The sequence below is a fragment of the Sinocyclocheilus grahami genome, unplaced genomic scaffold, assembly GCF_001515645.1.
Source record: "Sinocyclocheilus grahami isolate Dianchi unplaced genomic scaffold, SAMN03320097.WGS_v1.1 scaffold839.1, whole genome shotgun sequence".
In the NCBI taxonomy this organism is placed as follows: Eukaryota; Metazoa; Chordata; class Actinopteri; order Cypriniformes; family Cyprinidae; genus Sinocyclocheilus; species Sinocyclocheilus grahami.
Genome location: NW_015506018.1, coordinates 265,720 through 287,516, shown reverse-complemented (window position 1 = coordinate 287,516; position 21,797 = coordinate 265,720). Strand labels below are relative to the sequence as shown.

General features: G+C 36.8%; 1 protein-coding gene and 1 pseudogene across 1 annotated transcript in view; both read left to right on the top strand.

Annotated features, from left to right (window-relative positions):
• mov10b.1 (Mov10 RNA helicase b, tandem duplicate 1) overlaps positions 1 to 10,625 on the top strand; it is a 20,949-nt gene extending 10,324 nt beyond the window's left edge. The window contains exons 8-23 of the mRNA XM_016247500.1: positions 574 to 728; positions 1,773 to 1,946; positions 2,061 to 2,208; positions 2,353 to 2,520; positions 3,806 to 3,903; positions 4,007 to 4,104; positions 4,192 to 4,290; positions 4,365 to 4,467; positions 5,174 to 5,291; positions 7,056 to 7,244; positions 8,036 to 8,107; positions 8,199 to 8,324; positions 8,405 to 8,493; positions 8,596 to 8,714; positions 9,722 to 9,788; positions 10,008 to 10,625. Coding sequence (XP_016102986.1) covers positions 574 to 728; positions 1,773 to 1,946; positions 2,061 to 2,208; positions 2,353 to 2,520; positions 3,806 to 3,903; positions 4,007 to 4,104; positions 4,192 to 4,290; positions 4,365 to 4,467; positions 5,174 to 5,291; positions 7,056 to 7,244; positions 8,036 to 8,107; positions 8,199 to 8,324; positions 8,405 to 8,493; positions 8,596 to 8,714; positions 9,722 to 9,783 — 1,818 coding nt within the window. The 3' untranslated portion in view covers positions 9,784 to 9,788; positions 10,008 to 10,625. The remainder of the gene's footprint in view (positions 1 to 573; positions 729 to 1,772; positions 1,947 to 2,060; positions 2,209 to 2,352; positions 2,521 to 3,805; positions 3,904 to 4,006; positions 4,105 to 4,191; positions 4,291 to 4,364; positions 4,468 to 5,173; positions 5,292 to 7,055; positions 7,245 to 8,035; positions 8,108 to 8,198; positions 8,325 to 8,404; positions 8,494 to 8,595; positions 8,715 to 9,721; positions 9,789 to 10,007) is intronic.
• A 102-nt stretch (positions 10,626 to 10,727) lies between these two features.
• LOC107562774 (putative helicase mov-10-B.2) lies at positions 10,728 to 21,555 on the top strand (annotated as a pseudogene).
• The last annotated feature ends 242 nt before the right edge of the window (positions 21,556 to 21,797 follow it).

Below are 21,797 nucleotides of genomic sequence, written 5' to 3'. Positions count from 1 at the left end.
ACCCCCCATCCCTCGCCTTCGCCGCTTTGTTCCGCCAGTCTGACAAGCGGGTCTGCGATCAGCGCCGAGAATGGCTGCAGGACCGGATGGCTGCTTGCCTGTGCTGGGTTACCTCCATCGCCCTCTCCCCCTACCCTGTTGTCGTGTGTCTCACGCTGTATTGATGTGCTTATGTTGCTGAGGCGTTTTTTTCCCTGTTCCCACACTGTGCTCCCCATAGGAGCATAGTCTGGGGTCTGTTTTTTTTATCTCCTCCCCTCCCTCATGTTATGCTGTATTTCTTTCTTAAATTCCCTGTCCTCCTGTCCTGTCTACCCCCTTGTCATATTGTATGTATGGACAGGTGGATGGCTAATTTCGCTGGTACCTGTGACCAGTGACAATAAAGGGCAATAATATATATAATATATAATATATATATATATATATAATATAATATAAATGTACTACAAAGACAAAAAATTTCACCAATGTTATTTATGGGTGAACTGTCCCCTTAAGTAATATGTGCTTTTTTATTTGTTGGAAAGTATAATGTGTTGAGGTCATTTAATGTTATTTGTTATGTTAAAGCTCCCTGGTGTATCAGAGAACAGACCTTCAGTCCTGAGAGGAGATCACCTGCTTCTCACCAAGAGTGAGGAGGTCCAACTCTCAACTGTGACCAAATACAAGGGCTACGTCCACAGAGTGGAACTGGATCAGGTCAAACTGGGCTTCTCTCGAAGGTATGAAGTATGAGGAATTCATGACAGGTGTCATTTGAGAATCAGATCATTGAATGAGTATTAAATAAAACAGGGTTGATATTGTCGAGAATCAAAGTTTCAGATATAAAGAGCTTTATGTATTATAAAAGCATACTGTATCTTCCAGAACGCAAAACTACAGCTCAGTTTCTCAGTTCACATGTGAAGACTATTTACATATAAGTCTTAAGGAAAACGCATAAAAAATCAGCACATGTAATTGAGCATTACTTGATGACTAAGAAATATGTGTCTCTTAACACTCATGATTACCATTAATACAAATGTAGCATTTGTTAAAAGGTTGCAGCTCAATCAAAGTATTTTAAGCTAAGGAGCACACTAAAAAAATGCTGAAGAAGGGTCACTGAAAAGGGTCTGTTGTAGATTTCCTCTATGCACCTGACTTAAGTGAACTTTTGGGCGTCTCCAGTTGATGCTTACAAATTTTTCCTCTAGCCACGTCTCCAGTCCAAATCTTGCTGAGCTGGACAACGTTTAGTCCTTATGAACACTATCAAAAGCATGACTCATTACATAATTTTTCTCTAATATGAATTGTGCAGTTCAGCAACAGCATAGTTTCCACAAAAATATTAAGTGGAACTGTTTTCAACATTGATAGTAAGAGCTGTTTTTTGAGCAGCAAATCGGTATATTAGATTGATTTCTGAAGGATCATGTGACACTGAAGACTGAAGTAATCTTCATCACAGGAATAAATTACATTTTAAAATATATTGAAATAGAAAACAGTCTATAATATTTCACAAGATTACTGTTTTACTGTATTTTTGTTGACAAATAAATGCAGCCTTGGTGAGCATGAGAGACTTCTTTTAAAAACACAAAGCAATCTTACAGACCCTAAAATTTGAAAGATAGTGTCAAACATCAAATGCTTCACATACTTAAGGTTTGCAAAAATGATGCCATGTTCATATGTCATGTTCTTATTTTGCATATTTATTGAAAGACCAGATTTAAACTTTTTGTATATATATGTGTGTTTTATGTGTAAAGGCTGCTTGACGGTTTCATAGATAATATGAAATTTCGTGTGGAGTTCACAGTGAATCGTCTCCCGTTAAAACTGCAACACAGAGCAGTACACATGGCGGTCCAACACGAGCTCAGAGATGTGCTGTTCCCTGTGGGCTCAAGGAGCGTGACCCCTGAGTCTCCACCTGCACTGAGGTCAGTAAGACACATCTGTACTGAACTTAAGCAACAAAATCAAATTTTAGTAAAACATTATGGAATACTTCAGCTGGATGTGTATTTTTGTGTGTATGGGGTGGGTGTCTATAGGCTCTTTGATCAAAAGCTGGACAAGAACCCTGAACAGAAGAATGCAGTATGTAACATTGTGGCTGGTACGTCCAAGCCGGCACCGTACTTGGTGTTTGGACCTCCTGGCACTGGTAAAACCGTCACGATAGTGGAGGCCATCAAACAGGTAAAGCTGGTTATACTCAAATAAATATACACCCAACAGACACACCTACATGCAAATCATCTCATTGTGTCTGTATGCAAAATGTAATAAGCAGAACAGCTATTGTAATTGATTTTTCTCTTTCTTTTCTCTTTCATCTCGCAGGTGGAGAAGAATATACCTGGTGCCTATATCCTAGCTTGTGCTCCATCTAACAGTGCAGCTGATCAGCTGTGTGAAAAGTTGATCACTAGTGAACATGTTGATGCACGGAAGATATACAGAGTCTACGCTAGCTCACGCAATCCAAAAGATATCCTTAAAGTCCTAGAGGTTAGTGATTGTCTGACTTTATTTATTAATTAAAGGTTTGATTTAAATTACCTAAATGAAAAAATACAAAGATTTGATGGAAAATATGAAATAACAATGGTACATTGTTTAAGTTTTTTGAAACAAAATTCCACATGGACTAAATATAAATATGTAAATAAAAATAAGTGAAAAATAAGTCAATTGTGTCACTCAGTTCTGGTTTACATAGCCATAATTGGAAAAAAAATTACATCGCAAAGTTAAATGTAAAAATTTTCATTTTGATTTTTGAATAATAATATGTACATGTAACATTTTGAAATACTGTATGAAACATACTGTAGTCTTTGAACTGTTTGTTCAAAAGGCTAACATGAACGCATGATATTTAAATTTTTTAGGTTCATATTATTTTTTTAATAACAGCAATTTGTTGGCAGAATATGACATTCTTTTAACTCATTAAAATGTAATGTAAATACTAGGGGTGTGACGAGATCTCGTGGCACAAGATCTCGCGAGATCCAATGTGTCTCGCGAGATCTGACTGGTCTCGCGAGAACGTGACGATATCCTCTCGCAGACCTTTCAGATATATTTGCATTACACTGGCTCGTTCTCAAGTGGTGGTATGTGAGATATTTTATGTTCACATCAGGCAAGTGGCCGCATGATAAGCGGGAACATTTTGAATGAATTAATCAAAAGTAGGTCATTACACTTAAATCAAATCATGATATGGACTAGTATCTGTAAACATTAAGCCGCAAAAGTCTATTTAAATATGAATCCTGCATGTTCTGCCCGTCTCTGTTATTGAATGGCGCAGACGCGCGGTTTCATTTACTACACACAATGAAGCGCGCGTGACACTCGCGGTGATTTCAGCGTCTGCCGTCTCACTAAATGAGGATGTAAACACGCAAACAACATTTCCAGAACTGCTCTAAGAGTCACTTCATGAGCATTTTAGCGTTTGATTTTAGTAAAACTAGCGTCATATCTCATACACAGAACTGTAAAGGTATTCACGGCAACCCGTCAAAATAAAAGTCCGGTTTGATTGGAAGACATTGTGCCTACAACTATTTATCAGTAGAATGTACATAACCTACTACTACTACTACTACTACTAAAATGAAACAAATATAATTTAAGGAATAATCACACAAAACATTTCTTCCATGTTTTAATATTTCAATAGTTGACTTTTGTGACTTGATACACAAACACAAAAATTGACTTTTGTGTGTGTGTAGTTTTTGTTTTTGTTGTTATTGTTTGATTGTCTTTTTGTCTTTAGAAAAACAGTAATGTGGAGGGAAACACAATTATTTTCCCATGTAAAGAGGATCTAATGTCCTACAAGATCTTAGTCAGCACTCTGGTCACCGCTGGCAGGTGAAGGGCTTCATCTTCTACAAATACAATGAACTCACTCTCTCCCACATACACATCATAGCAGTCAAAAGATAAAGAGTGTACTGTATGTGTGTGTTGGTAGGCTGGTCAGTGGGGGTTTTCCTATAGGTCATTTTTCTCACATCTTTGTGGATGAGGCAGGACATGCTGTGGAGCCAGAGGCCATCATCAGTGTGGCAGGTGGAGTGCTTCACAGAATAACATGAAAACCGTCAGATCTTTCATTTAAGATCAATCTGTGATAGCATTTCATTCATGTGTGTTTAGGACTGCTGAATGCAGAGACTGGACAGCTTGTTTTGGCTGGAGATCCCAAGCAACTGGGGCCAATCCTGAGATCTCCTTTTGCCATTAGATACGGACTTGGTGAGATGACTAATAACACACATACAATACACACTCGATTCACTTTGTAATTTACATTGTAAATGTGTTTGTAGGTCTTTCCTTGCTGGAGAGGCTGATGACACAGAATGAACTTTACCAGAAAGGTACTACTGGATACGACAACCGTTATGTAACCAAGCTGTTGCGGAACTACAGGTAAAATCTGAATAATCTGCAAAACTACAAATTGACTTGTGGTCTGACCAGCTTGTTGACTAGTTGCTCTTTAAGAAGCCCTGAACAATAAGCTCTGAATAGGGTCCAACTGAGGAAAAAAAATTGCTTGATGGAGTACGAAGTCCTCAAGTCTGAACAAAACTATTTTGAACTTGTCAGGGTAAAATTTCTGACACATGTAAAGAAAGTTTTCGCGATGTATAGAGGATGATCAAAAATTCTTAGACCTTTGTGTGGAGGGAGTGCAGATGGTTAAGAATGAGGAACAAATAGCAGCTAGAGCCATTTGTCTTTTTGATTTGTAGTTTTGACTTGTAGCCAGGAGCCAGTAAGAGTAGGAAAGATAGGGGCACAGGCCAGTATAAAGAAGTAAACAAATAACCTTCAACATAGATTTGACTCCTGGCCATGAATGAACATGGGAACCAGAGGAAGCTGGTTTGTCTATGGGTTTTTTCTGTGCAGAGGACAGGATGCCATGTGAAAAGTTTGGGAATGGGCCAATCTGTGTAAAATAGATTGGGATAGGTCCAATCCGAATTAATGTGGGATTTCTACCACAAAACTGACACAAATGCTTCTTTCTTCCATACTTTGTATGTAAATTTAAAGTGAGTCTGAATCCGTTTCAGCACCACTGATTCACATGTCTCTAATTCACACTTTTCTTTCTCTATCTCGCCAGGTCTCATCCATCCATTTTGAAGATTCCTAATGAGATGTTCTATGATGGGGAGTTGGTGGCATGTGCAGATGAGATGATCTCCCACCAGTACTGCATGTGGGAGCACCTGCCAAAAAGTGTATGAGACATCCCAGACACACACACACACACACCTGATATGTAAATGTAAACAGCAGTTCAGGAATGTCAAGACAATGCATTTTGGTTAGGTTAGGTTATGATGTTATACAGCTGCTATATGCACCCAGGATGACACATCATTGGGAATGTGCTGATATTGTTTAGTCTCTGGGTGTGTTCCATACCTAGTGAGCTGACTCACTCACTCATGTCTCATTGGCAACTACTTTCTAATGCAGCATCTTCTTAAGTCACTCAAATGTTTAAGCCAGAAGACTTGGGGTTCAGGCTTGGGAACATGTCAAATTTAATCAAAATAATTTATAGAGTCTCTTGTGAAAGTTGTGTAATGAATCAGAGAAAACTTAAAGTTGCATTTTTGTAATCAGATTTGACATTAGCCACTGAAATCTGGTTGCTGGCGTACATGTTTTTTTTATATAGTCGATTAGAGGATATGGTAATGTCCCAATACCCACATGTGCAGTGTAGCGCTTGAACATTTGTCTGTGTATTTGCATGACATATTTCCTGTAATTGGCTCAAGTGTTCAAGCAGGCATGTAGACCGCAAGTGTGTGTAGAACTTTTGACTCTTCTTTTGACTGTTTTACTGAATTTAGTAACTGCAATGCTTCTAATTAAGTGGTAAAAAGCAGTTGCAAATGTTTGAAAAAAAAACACATACTCATCTCTAAAACAATAAAATGTTCACCACTTCACATTTTATTACCAAATTAAGCGACAGCTGAAAACTATAAGAAAAGAACCTTTGCTTTCTCTTTCCTTAATCCCCCCATCTAGCATGTACTAATCTGAACGATGCCTGAAACTTCGTATTAACAGCACTTCCTGTGTTTATTTGCCTCTTTATGATGAATCGCTTGTTGTATTCCTCAATTGAATATGTTGGGATACACATAGCAGGGTTTCTGCAGTCCTTAAAAAAAATCTTACATTTGGTTTGCTAAAATTTAAGACCGTAAAGAGTCTTAAACAGTATAACAAAAGTGTTAAGTATTTAAAGAAGTCTTAAATTTGGGTCGCTGTGATATGGATATGTGATTATTAAACATCAAAAGGCTGATTCAATTAAATAAATGTGCACACTGCACATTTCAAAATAATGAATACGATTGCTTATGATGCACCATTGATAAACTGACAATGTTTACATTATGGGTTTTATATTATTTTGTAGATGGTTGTGTGTCTCGTCTTTTTGAATGAGCAGCTGGAAGTAGTAAAGCATAGACATTACAAAATAAGAATGATTTATTTTGATATTGTTTTGTTTTCTGTACCGGAATGTATTCATTTTATTTGTGCAGGTCTTAAAAAAGGTCTCAAAGCCTTAAATCTGATTTCGAAAACCTGCTTATCTTCAAATACCGCTCCCATTCACTTTTAAACATTGTCCACCTCCTCCTCAAGGGGTATCCGGTCACACATGCCCGCACACACACAAATCATCAGTGTAAGGAATGTAAAGGCCAGAAACTGAGATAACTGCCTTTTTGAACTTGGTTGTAGTTCATGGTTACATTTGGTGCTTAGGAATGTGACATTTTTCATTAACCAGTCTCCACTTGTTCTTTGTAATGATGATGTTACTGTTTATATCTAGAAAGTTCAACTCAAAGACCTCTTTTTGAATGTGTTGTAGTTTTGCACTGATAATTATAGTATGATTGGTTTCCCTTTGAACATTTTGTAGCTTCTGGAGATGTCACATTGTGCTCTGCTCTGTGCTGCATTTTCAGGGATTTCCTGTGATTTTTCATGGAGTGATTGGAAAGGATGAGAGAGAGTCAAACAGTCCCTCCTTTTTCAACACTTCTGAAATCGATATCATAATTGACTACATGAAGAAGCTCCTGACACAGGCAAAGAAGGGCATTGCAAAAATCTCCCCCAAAGAGATTGGCATTATCGCCCCCTACAGGAAACAGGTGAAAATACCTTTTTAACGGCTCGGCCACAGCAAAGGTGATGCATAATGTGCAAGCACAATGCAGTTAGTACCAAGTAAATCCTAAAGAAACTTTGTTTGCAGAGATACACCACCATTCAAAAATTTGGAGTTGGTAAGATTTGTTTGAAAGAAGTATCTTATACTACAGTAAAAACAACTTAAAATAACTGTTCATTTTCTATTTTAAAATAAAAATGTATATTCTAAAATGTAATGATGGCAAAGCTGAATTTTCAGCATCCATTACTCCAGTCTTCCTTCAGAAATTATTCTAATATGCTGATTTGCTGCTTAAGTCACAGTTGAAAACGGTTGTGCCGCTTAATATTTTTGTAAAGAACATGAGGCTTTTTTCAAGATTCTTTGAGGAATAGAAGGTTCAAATGTATGCATTTGAAATATTTTGTTACATGATAAATGTCTTACCGTCTTAACTGTACTTTTGATCAATTTAATGGGTCCTTTCTGAATAAATTCAATGAAATGAAAATATCAATATCTTACAAAAAAGTACTAATGCCAAACTTTTGAACGGTAGTGTAAATACATAAGTCTACTTATGGACAGTCAGAAATATCTACACACATTTTCTACTGGTTGTTCTCCACACAACCGTTCACATAGACTGCTGGCTGTTATTCAAGCAAGCTAAACTTTGTTTTTATGCAGATCATCATTATCATTCTCTTTAAGGTGATTTTTTTTCTTCTCATGATTGTTCACTCTGCCTTTATTTTTTTATTGTACATATCTGTTTTATTTTTACAGGTGGAGAAAATCAGGAAGGCCATCAAGTTGCACAGAGAGCTTAAATCCTTTTTGGGCATTGAGGAGCTGAAGGTCAGCATGAGTATGATCTCCACTCTGTTATCGGTTCTCATCTGTGTCAGGACACTTGAGCAAAAACATGACTGCTGTGTGTGTTGTGTAGGTTGGCTCTGTGGAGGAGTTTCAAGGCCAGGAGAGGAAAGTGATCATTGTGTCAACTGTTCGCAGCGACAAGAAACACATCATTTTGGATGAAACATTCAACATTGGGTTTCTGAAGAATGAGAAGGTAGTGTCTAACTCATGACAATACACCACACAGAAGTCTACCAAACAAAGTTGTTTCACCTCTTACTTTCTCTTCTCCAGAGATTCAATGTGGCTGTGACGAGAGCAAAATCCCTGCTCATTATGGTGGGAAACCCCATCATTCTACGAACAGACGCGACCTGGGGCAGGTATATAAACTTCCAACTAACACATGCATAATAACATACATCATGCTTGGGAGATGATGTTGCGAGCTGATTTTTTTACCTTGTTGATCTATGTGTTTGTAGGTTTATTAATTACTGCATTGAGGAGGAAGGTTATACTGGATATGATATTTCCAACTTGGAGGAAACAGATGCGGTTGTTGAGCGTCTGCTAGCACTAAACATCCGTGAGGAGATCATAGGTAAGACATGGCTTTAATTAAAGTACAGTCACACTAGACTTTGCAGTTCATTTGCTTCCATTAATGCAGAACAGGAAATGCAAGCTTAAGGTAGTCTATTGCTGAAATTCAAATATAGTGAACTCTGATCTGCAAATTTGAATTAAAGACATATATTTGAATATTTAGTATGTATTGTATTAATAATTTATTATTTAATAAAAGTGGCCCAAGAGCGTGACAACACATCCTGTTTGTTTGCTGTCTAAAGAAATTTTGTCTAATTAAAGCCTAGTTTGACCGCACATTCATAATTCATAATTTACTGACAGGTTATACAGTATAAATTCAAAAAAGTTTGGGGTCAGTAACATTTTTTTAAAATTATATATATATATATATATATATATATATATATAAATAACAAATGTATTAATTAATAAAATATATAAAAATATAATTAAATTGTTAAATTGATCAAAAGAGACAGTAGAGATATTTATAATGTTACTGAAATTTTCTGTTTCAAATAAATACTGTTCTTTTGAACTTTGTATTCATCAAAGATTAATCATTTATTCATAAAATTTTTTCAACATTGATAATAATAAAAAAAAATTATTGTGCACCAAATCAGCATATTAGAACGATTTCTGAAGGGTCATGTGACACTGAAGACTGGAGTAATGATGACTGATTCAGCTTTGCAATCACAAGTATAATAAAAAATTTTAACAAAAAAAAACATTATTTTAAATGGTAATATTATTTTACAATATTAATGTTTTTACTATATTTTGATCAAATAAATGCAGCCTTGGTGAGCATAAGAGACTTTTCTCAAAATCTAACCGACCCTAAACTCTTAAACGGTGGTGTATTTGGACCTACACAACTGTACACCTGTTTTGTTTATAGGACAATATTAAGGACTTAATATTAAGCACTTTCTGTGCTTTATCTTCTTCTTTGGGATTTAAAATAAATCTTGAACCAAGTTCTAACTGTCATGTTCTTTTTCATCCTAGTGGAAACAGAGGAGAGTGTGGTCCAGCAATATCTGAATCCTGAGTGGAGACATGACCATTAAATGAAGTGCCATTATTAAAGTGCCTCCCAGTCAGGCTTCTCTCATTAGCATAACCACACCCCTTTCCCTTCCTCTTGCTGAAGTTAGACTGGGAAAGTCTATATGAACTTGGAAGTTTAATTTTAAAGCTAAAATTGAACTATATGCTGTAAGCATTGCATTAAAGTAAAGGTTTTTTTTTTTTTTTAGTAATCAGTGCTGCATGACTAGAGAAAACAGTTAAAAGGAGCTGTGGCGGTCCCTTTTGCCAAAAAGTTTGAAAATACTTCAATGCCCATAATACACTGGGCTCATTGCTGTCCAAGGCATCTGCAGGAATACAAATATGCTAATAAATAAACCGGGAGATCTGGGTGCAGGTTACATGGGGAAAGAATACACGTTGTTCATTTACGTATAATACCGAAAGTGTAACAATATAAATCTGATTGAAAATTTGCCAACTTGTCCTTTAATCTCAGGGCTTTGTATGCAATGTTGCCTATATTGATTGAAAAGTTTTATTAGTTTTAAAGAAAGTGCATAAATGGAACACATGGTTGGTAAATCACTGATTACTGCCCTAAAATAAGTGCCTTGTTTTATAAAATTACCAAAGAACAGAAATGATATTTTAATAATGCTTAATTGATGGTAAAGGTTTTGTTTGTGGTCCCAGTGGATTGTCTGAAAATTGCAAATGGAGTTGGAGGTTTACATCAGTGCATTGTCAAACACATCATTAAACAATTGTGTACTTCATTTCAAGGAAATGAAACTATGAACCATGAAACTATTTTGCATTATTTCTTTGCTAAGGAATTTAGTTTTTTTTTTTTTTGCGCTTGTATACAATCTTGTTGTCATCCAAAAGTAAAACATGAAAATATGATATCAGAATTTTGTCCTGCATATTTTAGTTTTTGTAGTTTAATTAATGGAATGTGTCGCCACATTAAGTTATCATTACTTATATAAGGAAAAAAATCTATCATCTTCCGAGGATAAATGATAGTCATTGAACTAGACTGCATGCGTTTCATTGATATGATTTGCTCACTTTCAATAATGCTAAAAAAATAAACTATGTATTATGTTGCCACTCTTACAAAGTTTAGATGAAAAGCAAACCTTCATAAAGGCATCCTGTGACACCTAAGCTAATAATCCTCACTTGGTCTAGAATCATAACTTTGTTATGCAGACTTGGTTATGATGAGCTATTTCAGACTCTGCATCTGCAGTGCTGCTCTCTGACCAGCAGGGGGCGTAACTCTGGACGCTACAGTTGCGTTTATTCTAATAATTGTGAAACTTTTGTTTTAGGAATACTAGCACATTATACACTTTATAACATATTTTTCCTTACACGTATGGCAGGGATGGGTATATCGTGAAAGGATCCTGCAGGTTTAACCCTACTACATCGCTTACGTTTCGTTTTGTCTGCTTTATAACTCTTCCGTAGAAACAGTTGCGCCTGGTTCATATGAGAGAGTGTGATCATAAACCGTTCATTTTGTTTCTAGTAACTGACCTAAGAGCTTCAAGTATCAAACAGTATGAACAGAAGAAACAGGAATAATTATCTCTCCATAGCCGCTGTGCACACAATTGGACTGGACTTCATTGAGATGCTAGAGGAAACCAACAGGAGAGCCATTACTGACAGAAACACACTCGGAGACATCTACAATGAAGAGTTTCCAGATAGGTAAAACGATAACCATGCACATCAGTGAACGTCTGTATTCATTTTAATTCAGTTGAATGAATAAGTGCGTCATCTATTGCAGACTTGTATTCACAGGGACGGTGGTGTCAAACATCCAAACTTCTCTAGAGTCATCTTTGCAATGAGGAACGCGAACAAAGCCCGTCTTTCCAGATCAGGAAGGTATTTTACTTTAACACCAATGTAAGAAATCTTATTATATTTACTACTGGCTACCAGTTAGCCAGATGATTTATGCACATTTGATGTAATTCGGATATATTTAAGAGCAGTGTTGGGCTAGTTACTCAAAGAATGTAATATATTACTCATTAGTTACTCATTTCAAAAGTAATATTGTTACTTTACTTATTACTTTCTGGCAACAGTAATTAGTTACACTACTAGTTAAATTACTTTTTCTTCACGCCCCACAGAAGTTGTAACTGTGTGTCTTCCACATAAAATTAGTGATTGCTTGTGACATTCAAGTAGAAGTGTTGTATTAATCTCATTAATTGTCATGTGTTGCTTGAAGCTAATTGTAATTTCTCCGTTACCCATATACGGTTATATTTCATTATGCATTTGATCAATTCACTTAAGTTTGTAAGAAACTGTTTAATTTTCCAAAAAGATTTGTAATTATAGTAATATAATGTACCACATGCTGATCAGAGGGATGTGGGTGGGATGTAATGCCAGAGTAAAGTAAAGCCACAACTTACACAACAGTGCTCAGATCATCTTTTTTTCCTGACAAAATCCATATAATGCAATATTTCTATCTGCTGGATGTAAGCTTTTCCATATTCCAAGCTTGCCTGCTGCACTGGGGACATCACATGCATGTGTGAGTCGTGAAAATTATGAAAATAAATCTAGGAATTATCTGATTTTAAATCAGCGGGGTTGAGGCATCAGAAGTAACTAAGCTGTTTTATGGATGGTAACTGTAATATTATTACTGAAATCGTATTAGTAATTAGTTACACTACTAGTTACTGCAAAAAGTAATATTATTACAGTAACTAAGTTACTATTTACTAGTTACTGCCCAACACTGTTTAAGAGTCACGTGAATACTCCTATCAGCAGGACATTTTGAAGGCTAAAATGTGGGTCATCCGATACTTTTGGCCAGGACATACAGACTTTTACAAATGTACTATTACAGCCACAAAAAAAAAAAAAACTGTTTCATGTTACCATTATTCTTGGCTACTTGTTAAGTTTACCTGTTACCTGTTACTGTTTCATGTATTGGTATTTTCTAGGGCTGTGAATCTTTGGGTAGACAGCGAATCGATTCGATTCACGATTCATAGGTTTTCAATTCGATTCAAAAATGATTTTTTTTTTTTTTTCAAATTCAGAACGATTCAATTCGATTCGATTCACAATTAAATTCGATTCGATTAATGATTCGATTCTGCATTCTTTAGTGCATTCATTATTTGAATGCTTGCCCTAAATTCTTTAAATGCTTAGTCAGGGGGCAAATTTCACAGCAGCCTTTATGGTTACAGATGCATAGGTTAGAGAGAAAAAAAACACTTTTGTGCATTGTTAGATGCTAATTTAATGATGATATGGCATATGTAGAAATTGATGTAAGCCAAGATTTTAAAAAAGAGCTTTAAAAGTATTATGTATAGGCTAACATTTTGTCACACCAGGGGCGTAGCCATCATTTCAGAAGTACAGAAATGTCAAATATAATAATTGTAAGGAATTATTTTCTTATCTCTTACTTTGAATTTGCTATAAGAAATCAAATACACCTCTGGACAATAATCAATCATTTGCAATCTATAATTTTTTTCCTAATGGCAATTTTGATTGTTTTATACTAAAAACAATTATTTAAATTTTCTGCACAGAATAAGGTAGAAAATATACTTTATAGTTTCTGCACTGTAATAAATGATATGTCAATTAGCACGGCATCATTCATAAATTGTATTTATTTATTGTGTTTATTGTCTTAACGTTTCATCAGTTCATTCTGCTTTTTATTCAGATTAGCTGCAGATATAGCCTGGCACATCTTAAATTCTATGATCGCGAGATCACTTCTCTTTCAGTGCGAAAAATTCTTTATCTCATTTTCATGAAATAAAATGCTATAGTATTTAACATTTCCTCTCCATCGGTGAATGATGATTCTGAAAGAAAACGCCAGAAGTCTGTTTACTATAGCAAGGAACGCTACTTTCACGCATCTGACTATCAGATAAACCTCACGCTCTTATTTCAAGGTTGTTGTTATTGCTGTGGTTGTTTTAACAGTTTCCTTCATACATTCGGTTCAATTACATTGTTAAAACACATTTATCGTTCAATGGAACTGTGCGTATGCTTTAATAACTTAAATTTTTGCTCCGTCCATGCAATAAATGCGCAGCCTTCGACTGCTCAGGTATGTCGTCGTTATGACCGAGAGCCATTGAAAAACTACAGAAAAGTAAAACTACTTCACTTTAGCATTACTGACCACGAGTACTAAGGAGAGATCACACATCTTGTGACAGACACAGGCGGTAAATAGTGGAGCGTGTGAAGGAGAGATGCGAGGCACGAAAACTGTTCAAGGTCTCCATTAATTTGTGCTTGAAGTAATTTAATATGTATATACAGGATGTTTAAAAAAATATATATGATGTTTGCATCCCCCTTTGTGTACATGTTTCATACTTTTGCATCTCTGCATGTTACGACTGTTATAAATGCGATTTAGAGTTATGAATGTTCCTGATTCAGCTCTGAATAATAAGAGAAATAATGAATGTTTCCTTTGATGTGTTTGATGGTTTCTAGGTCATTACTGCAGAGTCCGCTAGGCTTCCATAATTATGCAGAATGTTTTGATTTACTGCTGTATCTGGAGGAGTGTAAGATGCATGTGGATATCAAGAGATACAACAAAGATCAAGTCACCTTACTCAAAGACTATGGCAAGAGACTAATGGTCTTAAACATGAGTGGAAATGTCTTTTGTTAAAGGGGTCATATGATGTGATTTCAAGCTTTCCTTTCTCTTTGGAGTGTTACAAGCTCTTGGTGCATAAAGAAGATCTGTAAAGTTGCAAAGACTAAAGTCTCAAATCCAAAGAGATATTCTTTATAAAAGTTAAGATTCAACCACACCTACCTAAAACGTCTCGTTCTAACACGCCCCCACATGTCTACATCACGATGTGGAAATATTAGCATAATGCCGCCCAAATATGCATGCAAAGAAAGAAGGCGTGGTTTCAGGAACAGCGGTAGTGTTGATGCAGCCATGTCAGGGAGACGCTGTGTTTCAGTGCGAAAGCAAAAGCACTTTATTTGGCCTTCCGGAAGTAGATGCAATTAGGGATCATTGGTTAAGATTTATTTACAACAGAACAGCACAACCCAGATGTTCGAATTTGTGCAACGTATTTTATGGACGACAGTTTTTTGAACCTAGAAGAGTACAAGGCTGGCTGTGCAGGCTATTTAAAAAAAAAAAAAAGGGCCAATTCCGACTTTGCTATGACAATCTGGCGCTTCTGAATCAGCGACTGTAAGTATGTTTTGTTATTAGTTTAAGCATTTGTTATTGACTGTTCAAATGTGGAGTTTTGCGCAGCGCAGAGTAACGCGTCGTGTGTGTGTGTGAGGGGAACAGGGTCACATCACAGGAGAGTGAACTGCCTGTCAGAAATCATAGCACGTCAGCTGTCTTAACCGCGGCTTGTGTACTGCATCATCACTGAGTCTGTCACGCGACTCTGTTGCCCTTTCAGGCTTGAACTGATGGTCTTGATATTTACTTTGAAAGCTGAAGCTGCGAGGGTAAGGTAAAGGGCTTTACATTTCCGACTTGTGCTTGTGGTTTTCGGCCAATCACAATGCACTGGGTCAGCTGGCCAATCAGAGCAGACTGCGCTCGTCAAAGGAGGGGGGCTTTGTTGAAAACGACGCGTTTGAGAGAGGCGGGGCATAGAGGACCTACAATAATGTACAGTATTTGAAAAATTATGTGTTTTTTGAACATTAAAGCATGTCAACATATTCTGTTACACCAAATACACAAAATAATGATCTTTAAAATAGCATCATATGACCCCTTTAAAACACATCTTGAAACTTTAGTTCGAATAGGATAATACAAGGTTTTGGGGTCTGATTGTGTAGGCCTATTTCTTGGATTAAAGCTCCCTATTGTTTCGGAAAATAGACCATCAGTCCTGAGGGGAGATCACCTGCTTCTCACCAAGAGTGAGGAGGTCCAACTCTCAACTGTGACCAAATACAAGGGCTACGTTCACAAAGTGGACCGGATCGGGATCGGGTTAAACGGCTTCTCTTGAAGGTATGAAGAATGAGTTTTTAAAAATGCTTGTGGCGCAATCAGTCAAAATCATTAACAGATGTCTGATCTAACATGTTTTTGGTGCTTGTTAAGGTTCCTTGACCATGTATATGTAGATAAGATGAAATTCTGTGTGGAGTTCACAATGAATCGTCTCCCGTTAAGACTACAAAACACAGAGCAGTACACATGGCGGTCCAGCACGAGCTCAGAGATGTGCTGTTCCCTGTGGGCTCAAGGAGCTTGAACCCTGCGTCTCCACCTGCACTGAGGTCAGTAAGACCCCTATTAATATGTCATTAAAACTTCAGAATGAAATATTATGTGTATTTGAGCCTAGTGTGTGTCTGTCTCTAGGCTCTTTGATCAGCAGCTTCAGAGGAACCCTGAAGAGTACAGTGCAGTATGTCACATTGTGGCCGGTACGTCCAAGCCGGCACCGTACTTGGTGTTTGGATCTCCTGGCACTGGTAAAACCGTCACGATAGTGGAGGCCATCAAACAGGTAAAACCGGTTATCACACACAGCAGAGTAAACACAACCTCACCACATCTTCATTAAAATGTCAGTTTGTTGCATTGGATGGTATTATGCTTGCATGTATGAAAGATTTCACCATTCAGTGGAATACCTGTTGCATTCAGTCATTCTTTCTGTTTGTTTCTCAACATCTTGCAGGTGGAGAAGAATATACCTGGTGCCTATATCCTAGCTTGTGCTCCATCTAACAGTGCAGCTGATCAGCTGTGTGAAAAGTTGATCACTAGTCAACATGTTGATGCACGGAAAATATACAGACTTTATGCTAGCTCACGCGATCCAAAAGATATCCCTAAAGTTCTAAAGGTTAATGTCTGTTTAACAGTAAATAAAAGAAAGAAAAAAATGCATCCCACGGACATATACTAAGCATTTAAATATCATCCTACCTTACTCATATGTCAGGCTTTCAGGGTTAATGCAAATAAAGGGATAGTTCACCCAAAAATGAAAATCACATTCAAGCCATCCTAGGTATATATAACTTTTTTCTTTCAGACAAATACAATTGGAGTTATATAAAAAAAAATCCTGGCTCGTCTAAGCTTTATAATAGCTGTGGATGGGGGTTGAAATTTTGAAGCCCAAAAAAGTTCATGAATCCGTCATAAAAAGTACTCCACATGGCTCTGAGCGGTTAATAAAGGCCTTCTGAAGTGAAGCGATGCTTTTCGGTAAGAAAAATATCCATGTTTGACATTTTATAAACCGTAATCTCTAGCTTCTGCTAACTGTCGTACGTGCATTCACGAGAGAGTGGTGTTCCAGTGGATGACAAAGGACGTAGGCATAGCGTAAGCTCCGGTGAGAATATGCTAGTCTCACAAGAACCAAGTTTTGTTTACAGCAAAGGAAAACCAGTCTCCTCTTTGCAGTGCTTGAAGTGGAAAAAAAGAAGTGCCGGTACTCACCCCTTTTTATTCTGAGTACCGGCAACATGTCAGAAGTGCCGGTACGCACAAAATATAGAAGTGCTGGTACTGTGTACCGGTGCGTATTGGCCCACTTCAAGCACTGCCTCTTGGCTTATATTGAAATCCTCTGACATTTTTTCTTTACAAAATATCATTTTGTACTTCTAATTTGTGACCTGTGTTTTGTTTTACTCTCTCCTCTGTATTGTTCTCTTCCGCATTCGTCAACTCTCAATGGAGCTTACTCCTACGTCATCAGCTGAAACGCCACTCTCATGAATGTGCGTACAACAGTTAGTGTAAGCTAGAGATTATGGTTTTAAATATGGATATTTTTCTTCACTTCACTTCAGAAGGCCTTTATTAACCCCGTGTGGAGTACTTTTTTATGATGGATGGACATACTTTTCTGGGCTTCGAAATCTCGACCCCCATTCACTACCATTATAAAGCTTGGACATTTTTTCATATCCAATTGTATTTGTCTGAAAGAAAGTCATATACACCTAGGATGGCTTGAGGGTGAATAAATCATGGAGTAATTTTCATTTTTGGGTAAACTATCCCTTTAAGTAAGATTTAAGTGACAAATGCCTAATGGTGTTACTTTATGTAAGTATGCTTATAGTTTTTATTTTGATTGTTTATGTTGGGTGTGTGTTTTTAGAATATCAGTAATCTGGAGGGAGACATGATTTTTTCCCCATGTAAAGAGGATCTAATGTGCTACAAGATCCTGGTCAGCACTCTGGTCACCTCTGGCAGGTGAAGGGCATTATCTTATCTAAACACAGTGAACTCTCTCTTGCGGTCTCTCTTTATCAGACACATAACACATGATTTATAGCAGGTATGTAAATACTGTGTGCATGCAGGCGGGTCACTGGTGGTTTTCCTGGGGATCCTTTTTCTCACATCTTTGTGGATGAGGCAGGACATGCTATCGAGTCAGAGACCATCATCAGTGTGGCAGGTGTGTTTGTCTCATCTGTACTGTAGTAAAAGTACTAAAGTATGATAGAAGTGAGATCCATAGACGGTATTATTGCATTGTCTCATTGTGTGCATGTAGGTCTGCTGAATGCAGACACTGGACAGCTTGTTTTGGCTGGAGATCCCAAGCAGCTGGGGCCAATCCTGAGATCTCCTCTTGCCATTAATCATGGGCTTGGTGAGAAGCACATACAGACACACACTCACTCATTCTACCTATTAGACGATAATTATTTTTGTTTTAAAAATACATGTTCCTTAAAAAAAGTATTGTTATTGTTCACAATTTAAGCTTTAACTATTGCTGACACATGACTGTTGTCCAATAAAAATGGAGACATTTGAAGCAGTTTGAAGCATCAGAAGCAAAATGATGTGGATGTTTTATTGTAATGTACTCTGGAATTGCGTGTTTTTCCTGTAGATGTCTCTTTGCTGGAGAGGCTGATGACACAGAATGATCTTTATAAGAAAGATGACATGGAGTTTGACAAATGCTACGTCACCAAACTTGAAGCTACTAAAAGCTGCTCCTGCCACAGGCCAAGAGGGGAATCTCTAAAATCTTCCGCAGAGATATTAGCATCAGTCAGTACGTTTACATGGACAACAATACTCCGATTTTAATACGATTAAGACAATACTCTGATTAAGAATCTACCATGTAAACAGAGATTTTTGATTACCTTAATCCGGCTAAAGTCATAATCGAAGTAAACTAATCGAATTAAGACACGTAGAGTATTCCTATTTTAGTCGCATTATTGAAGTGCAGTAAAGACATGTACACACCTGCATGCAGTGCTCAACTGTTTGACGGCAAATAAAAGAGCTTCAACACCGCCATTGTCTGAACACATGTACAAATAATTAACTGCACTTGAAGCCTTCATAAAATTAAAAATGAAACACCCAAAACCAGTACCCAAAAAAGTACTGGTGTCAAAACAGTACTTAAGTAAAAGTACCCCGCTCAAAAACTACTCAGAGTACTAGTTACTTTTTAGTCAGCAATATTTAATGAATTACAAAATAATATTCATTCATATCAAAGATCTATGTGGATAATAGCTACTTTGAACAAAACCCACTTTTATCTTATTGGCAAAGTATGTGAATTAGTGGTCATGATATAGGAATTTCTAACTTCAATACCTTGAAAAATATCAATATTAAAGTACTAGTGAACCGGAAGTTGCAACTGACTTCAGTGTTGTGATGTATTTCCGAGTGAAATGGAATATTGAATAAAGGGCGGGGTTTTATTGTGGTGCACCTCCACCTCTTGCTCATAGCAGATTCACGGTTGGATAGGAGTGGTTAAAAATATCTGCTTGTTACTTCTGATATCACGCGTCACCGCTTCTGGGTCCTAACGCTCTGCCAGACGCCACAAGAAAACAACAAACTGCTAATATACACCCACAATGTCATGTAATACTGAAAAAATTATAACCCTAACCTTTATCTCCATACTGAAATCCCAGATGACCAGACAGTGATTCAGCTAAAATATTAGTGTCTGAGACACTGCGAGCACGGAGACTGTAGTGTGCACAGCAAATTTTTACATGCTTAGCTTAAATAAACAGCAGTCCTTACGTCACGACTTAACAAGAGGATTCTCCCAAAGCCGTCAAACTGACGTCATCAGAGCAAGAACGCCATTCCAGAGCAGAAGTGAATTTTCAGTTTTTTGATTAAAGATTACGACGGCAGGCAATTTTTTTTCCCAGTGTATTGACTTGCACGGTTCAATTGTTCACCACAAGACTAGTAATGTGCACTAAAAAGTAAGTAGGGTCATTTTTGATTTCATGACAACTAATAATTTTCAATACCACTGGCAAAACGAACACATACTGTATACTGCCATATATATATATTAATATTTTTTCAAGGCAATCATTATTTCAAGCTTTGAAATTGGTTTAATCCAAGTCTTCTAAAAAGACACATTCGCTTTATATAATGAACAGATTTTAATAGGCTTTTATTTACATACATATAAATATTGATCAATTACCATTACAAAAATCTCTATCTTAAACATTGCGGGGTTTTATTGTGGTGCACCTCCACCTCTTGCTCATAGCAGATTCACGGTTGGATAGGAGTGGTTAAAAATATCTGCTTGTTACTTCTGATATCACGCGTCACCGCTTCTGGGTCCTAACGCTCTGCCAGACGCCACAAGAAAACAACAAACTGCTAATATACACCCACAATGTCATGTAATACTGAAAAAATTATAACCCTAACCTTTATCTCCATACTGAAATCCCAGATGACCAGACAGTGATTCAGCTAAAATATTAGTGTCTGAGACACTGCGAGCACGGAGACTGTAGTGTGCACAGCAAATTTTTACATGCTTAGCTTAAATAAACAGCAGTCCTTACGTCACGACTTAACAAGAGGATTCTCCCAAAGCCGTCAAACTGACGTCATCAGAGCAAGAACGCCATTCCAGAGCAGAAGTGAATTTTCAGTTTTTTGATTAAAGATTACGACGGCAGGCAATTTTTTTTCCCAGTGTATTGACTTGCACGGTTCAATTGTTCACCACAAGACTAGTAATGTGCACTAAAAAGTAAGTAGGGTCATTTTTGATTTCATGACAACTAATAATTTTCAATACCACTGGCAAAACGAACACATACTGTATACTGCCATATATATATATTAATATTTTTTCAAGGCAATCATTATTTCAAGCTTTGAAATTGGTTTAATCCAAGTCTTCTAAAAAGACACATTCGCTTTATATAATGAACAGATTTTAATAGGCTTTTATTTACATACATATAAATATTGATCAATTACCATTACAAAAATCTCTATCTTAAACATTTGCTCATTCTGTGTATTTGAGTCTTTAAAATAAGGTCACTTTGTTGCAAAAGCTTACAACAAGCTTGAGTTCAAACTTAATTGAATTTGCAAAGAAAGACAAGTACACATTCAGTAATAAAATTATAAAGCAAATGACCTCAATTCTGTTGAAGTATCCGAAATATGACACCACTGTATTTTTATAAGCAGTGATTTCAGAGCCATATATGTTAGGCCTATTTATTTAGATAAATGGAACATCAGATGGCTTTGACCTGTAATGTCTGTACAATGTAGTGATGCAGTTAGGCAGACTGGATATTTATATGTACAAATCAGACAAATATCCCATTCCAAAACATTTCTAGCATAAACTTACATTGTAAAGAATTTAAAATTCCGTCTTTGATTATTGAAAGACTTTCTGGTGCATTTCACTTACAGCCAATAACATTTCCAGTAGGATTTTCATCTGTCAGGCATGGATCTATTCTATATAACTTTTGACAATTTAATCCAGGAGCAAAGAGAAATAATTTCTACTTTCACGAGTTCATGCTTGCATATAATTAGCTGAAGTATGGTAAGGCATATTTGGCGTGCTGTCCGGGGAAGGGCTCCGAGCTCGGGAATGGCCCGAACCTAGAGTACCCCCCAAAAAGCAATTGAGCAAAGGACAGCCGCCAGACTGAA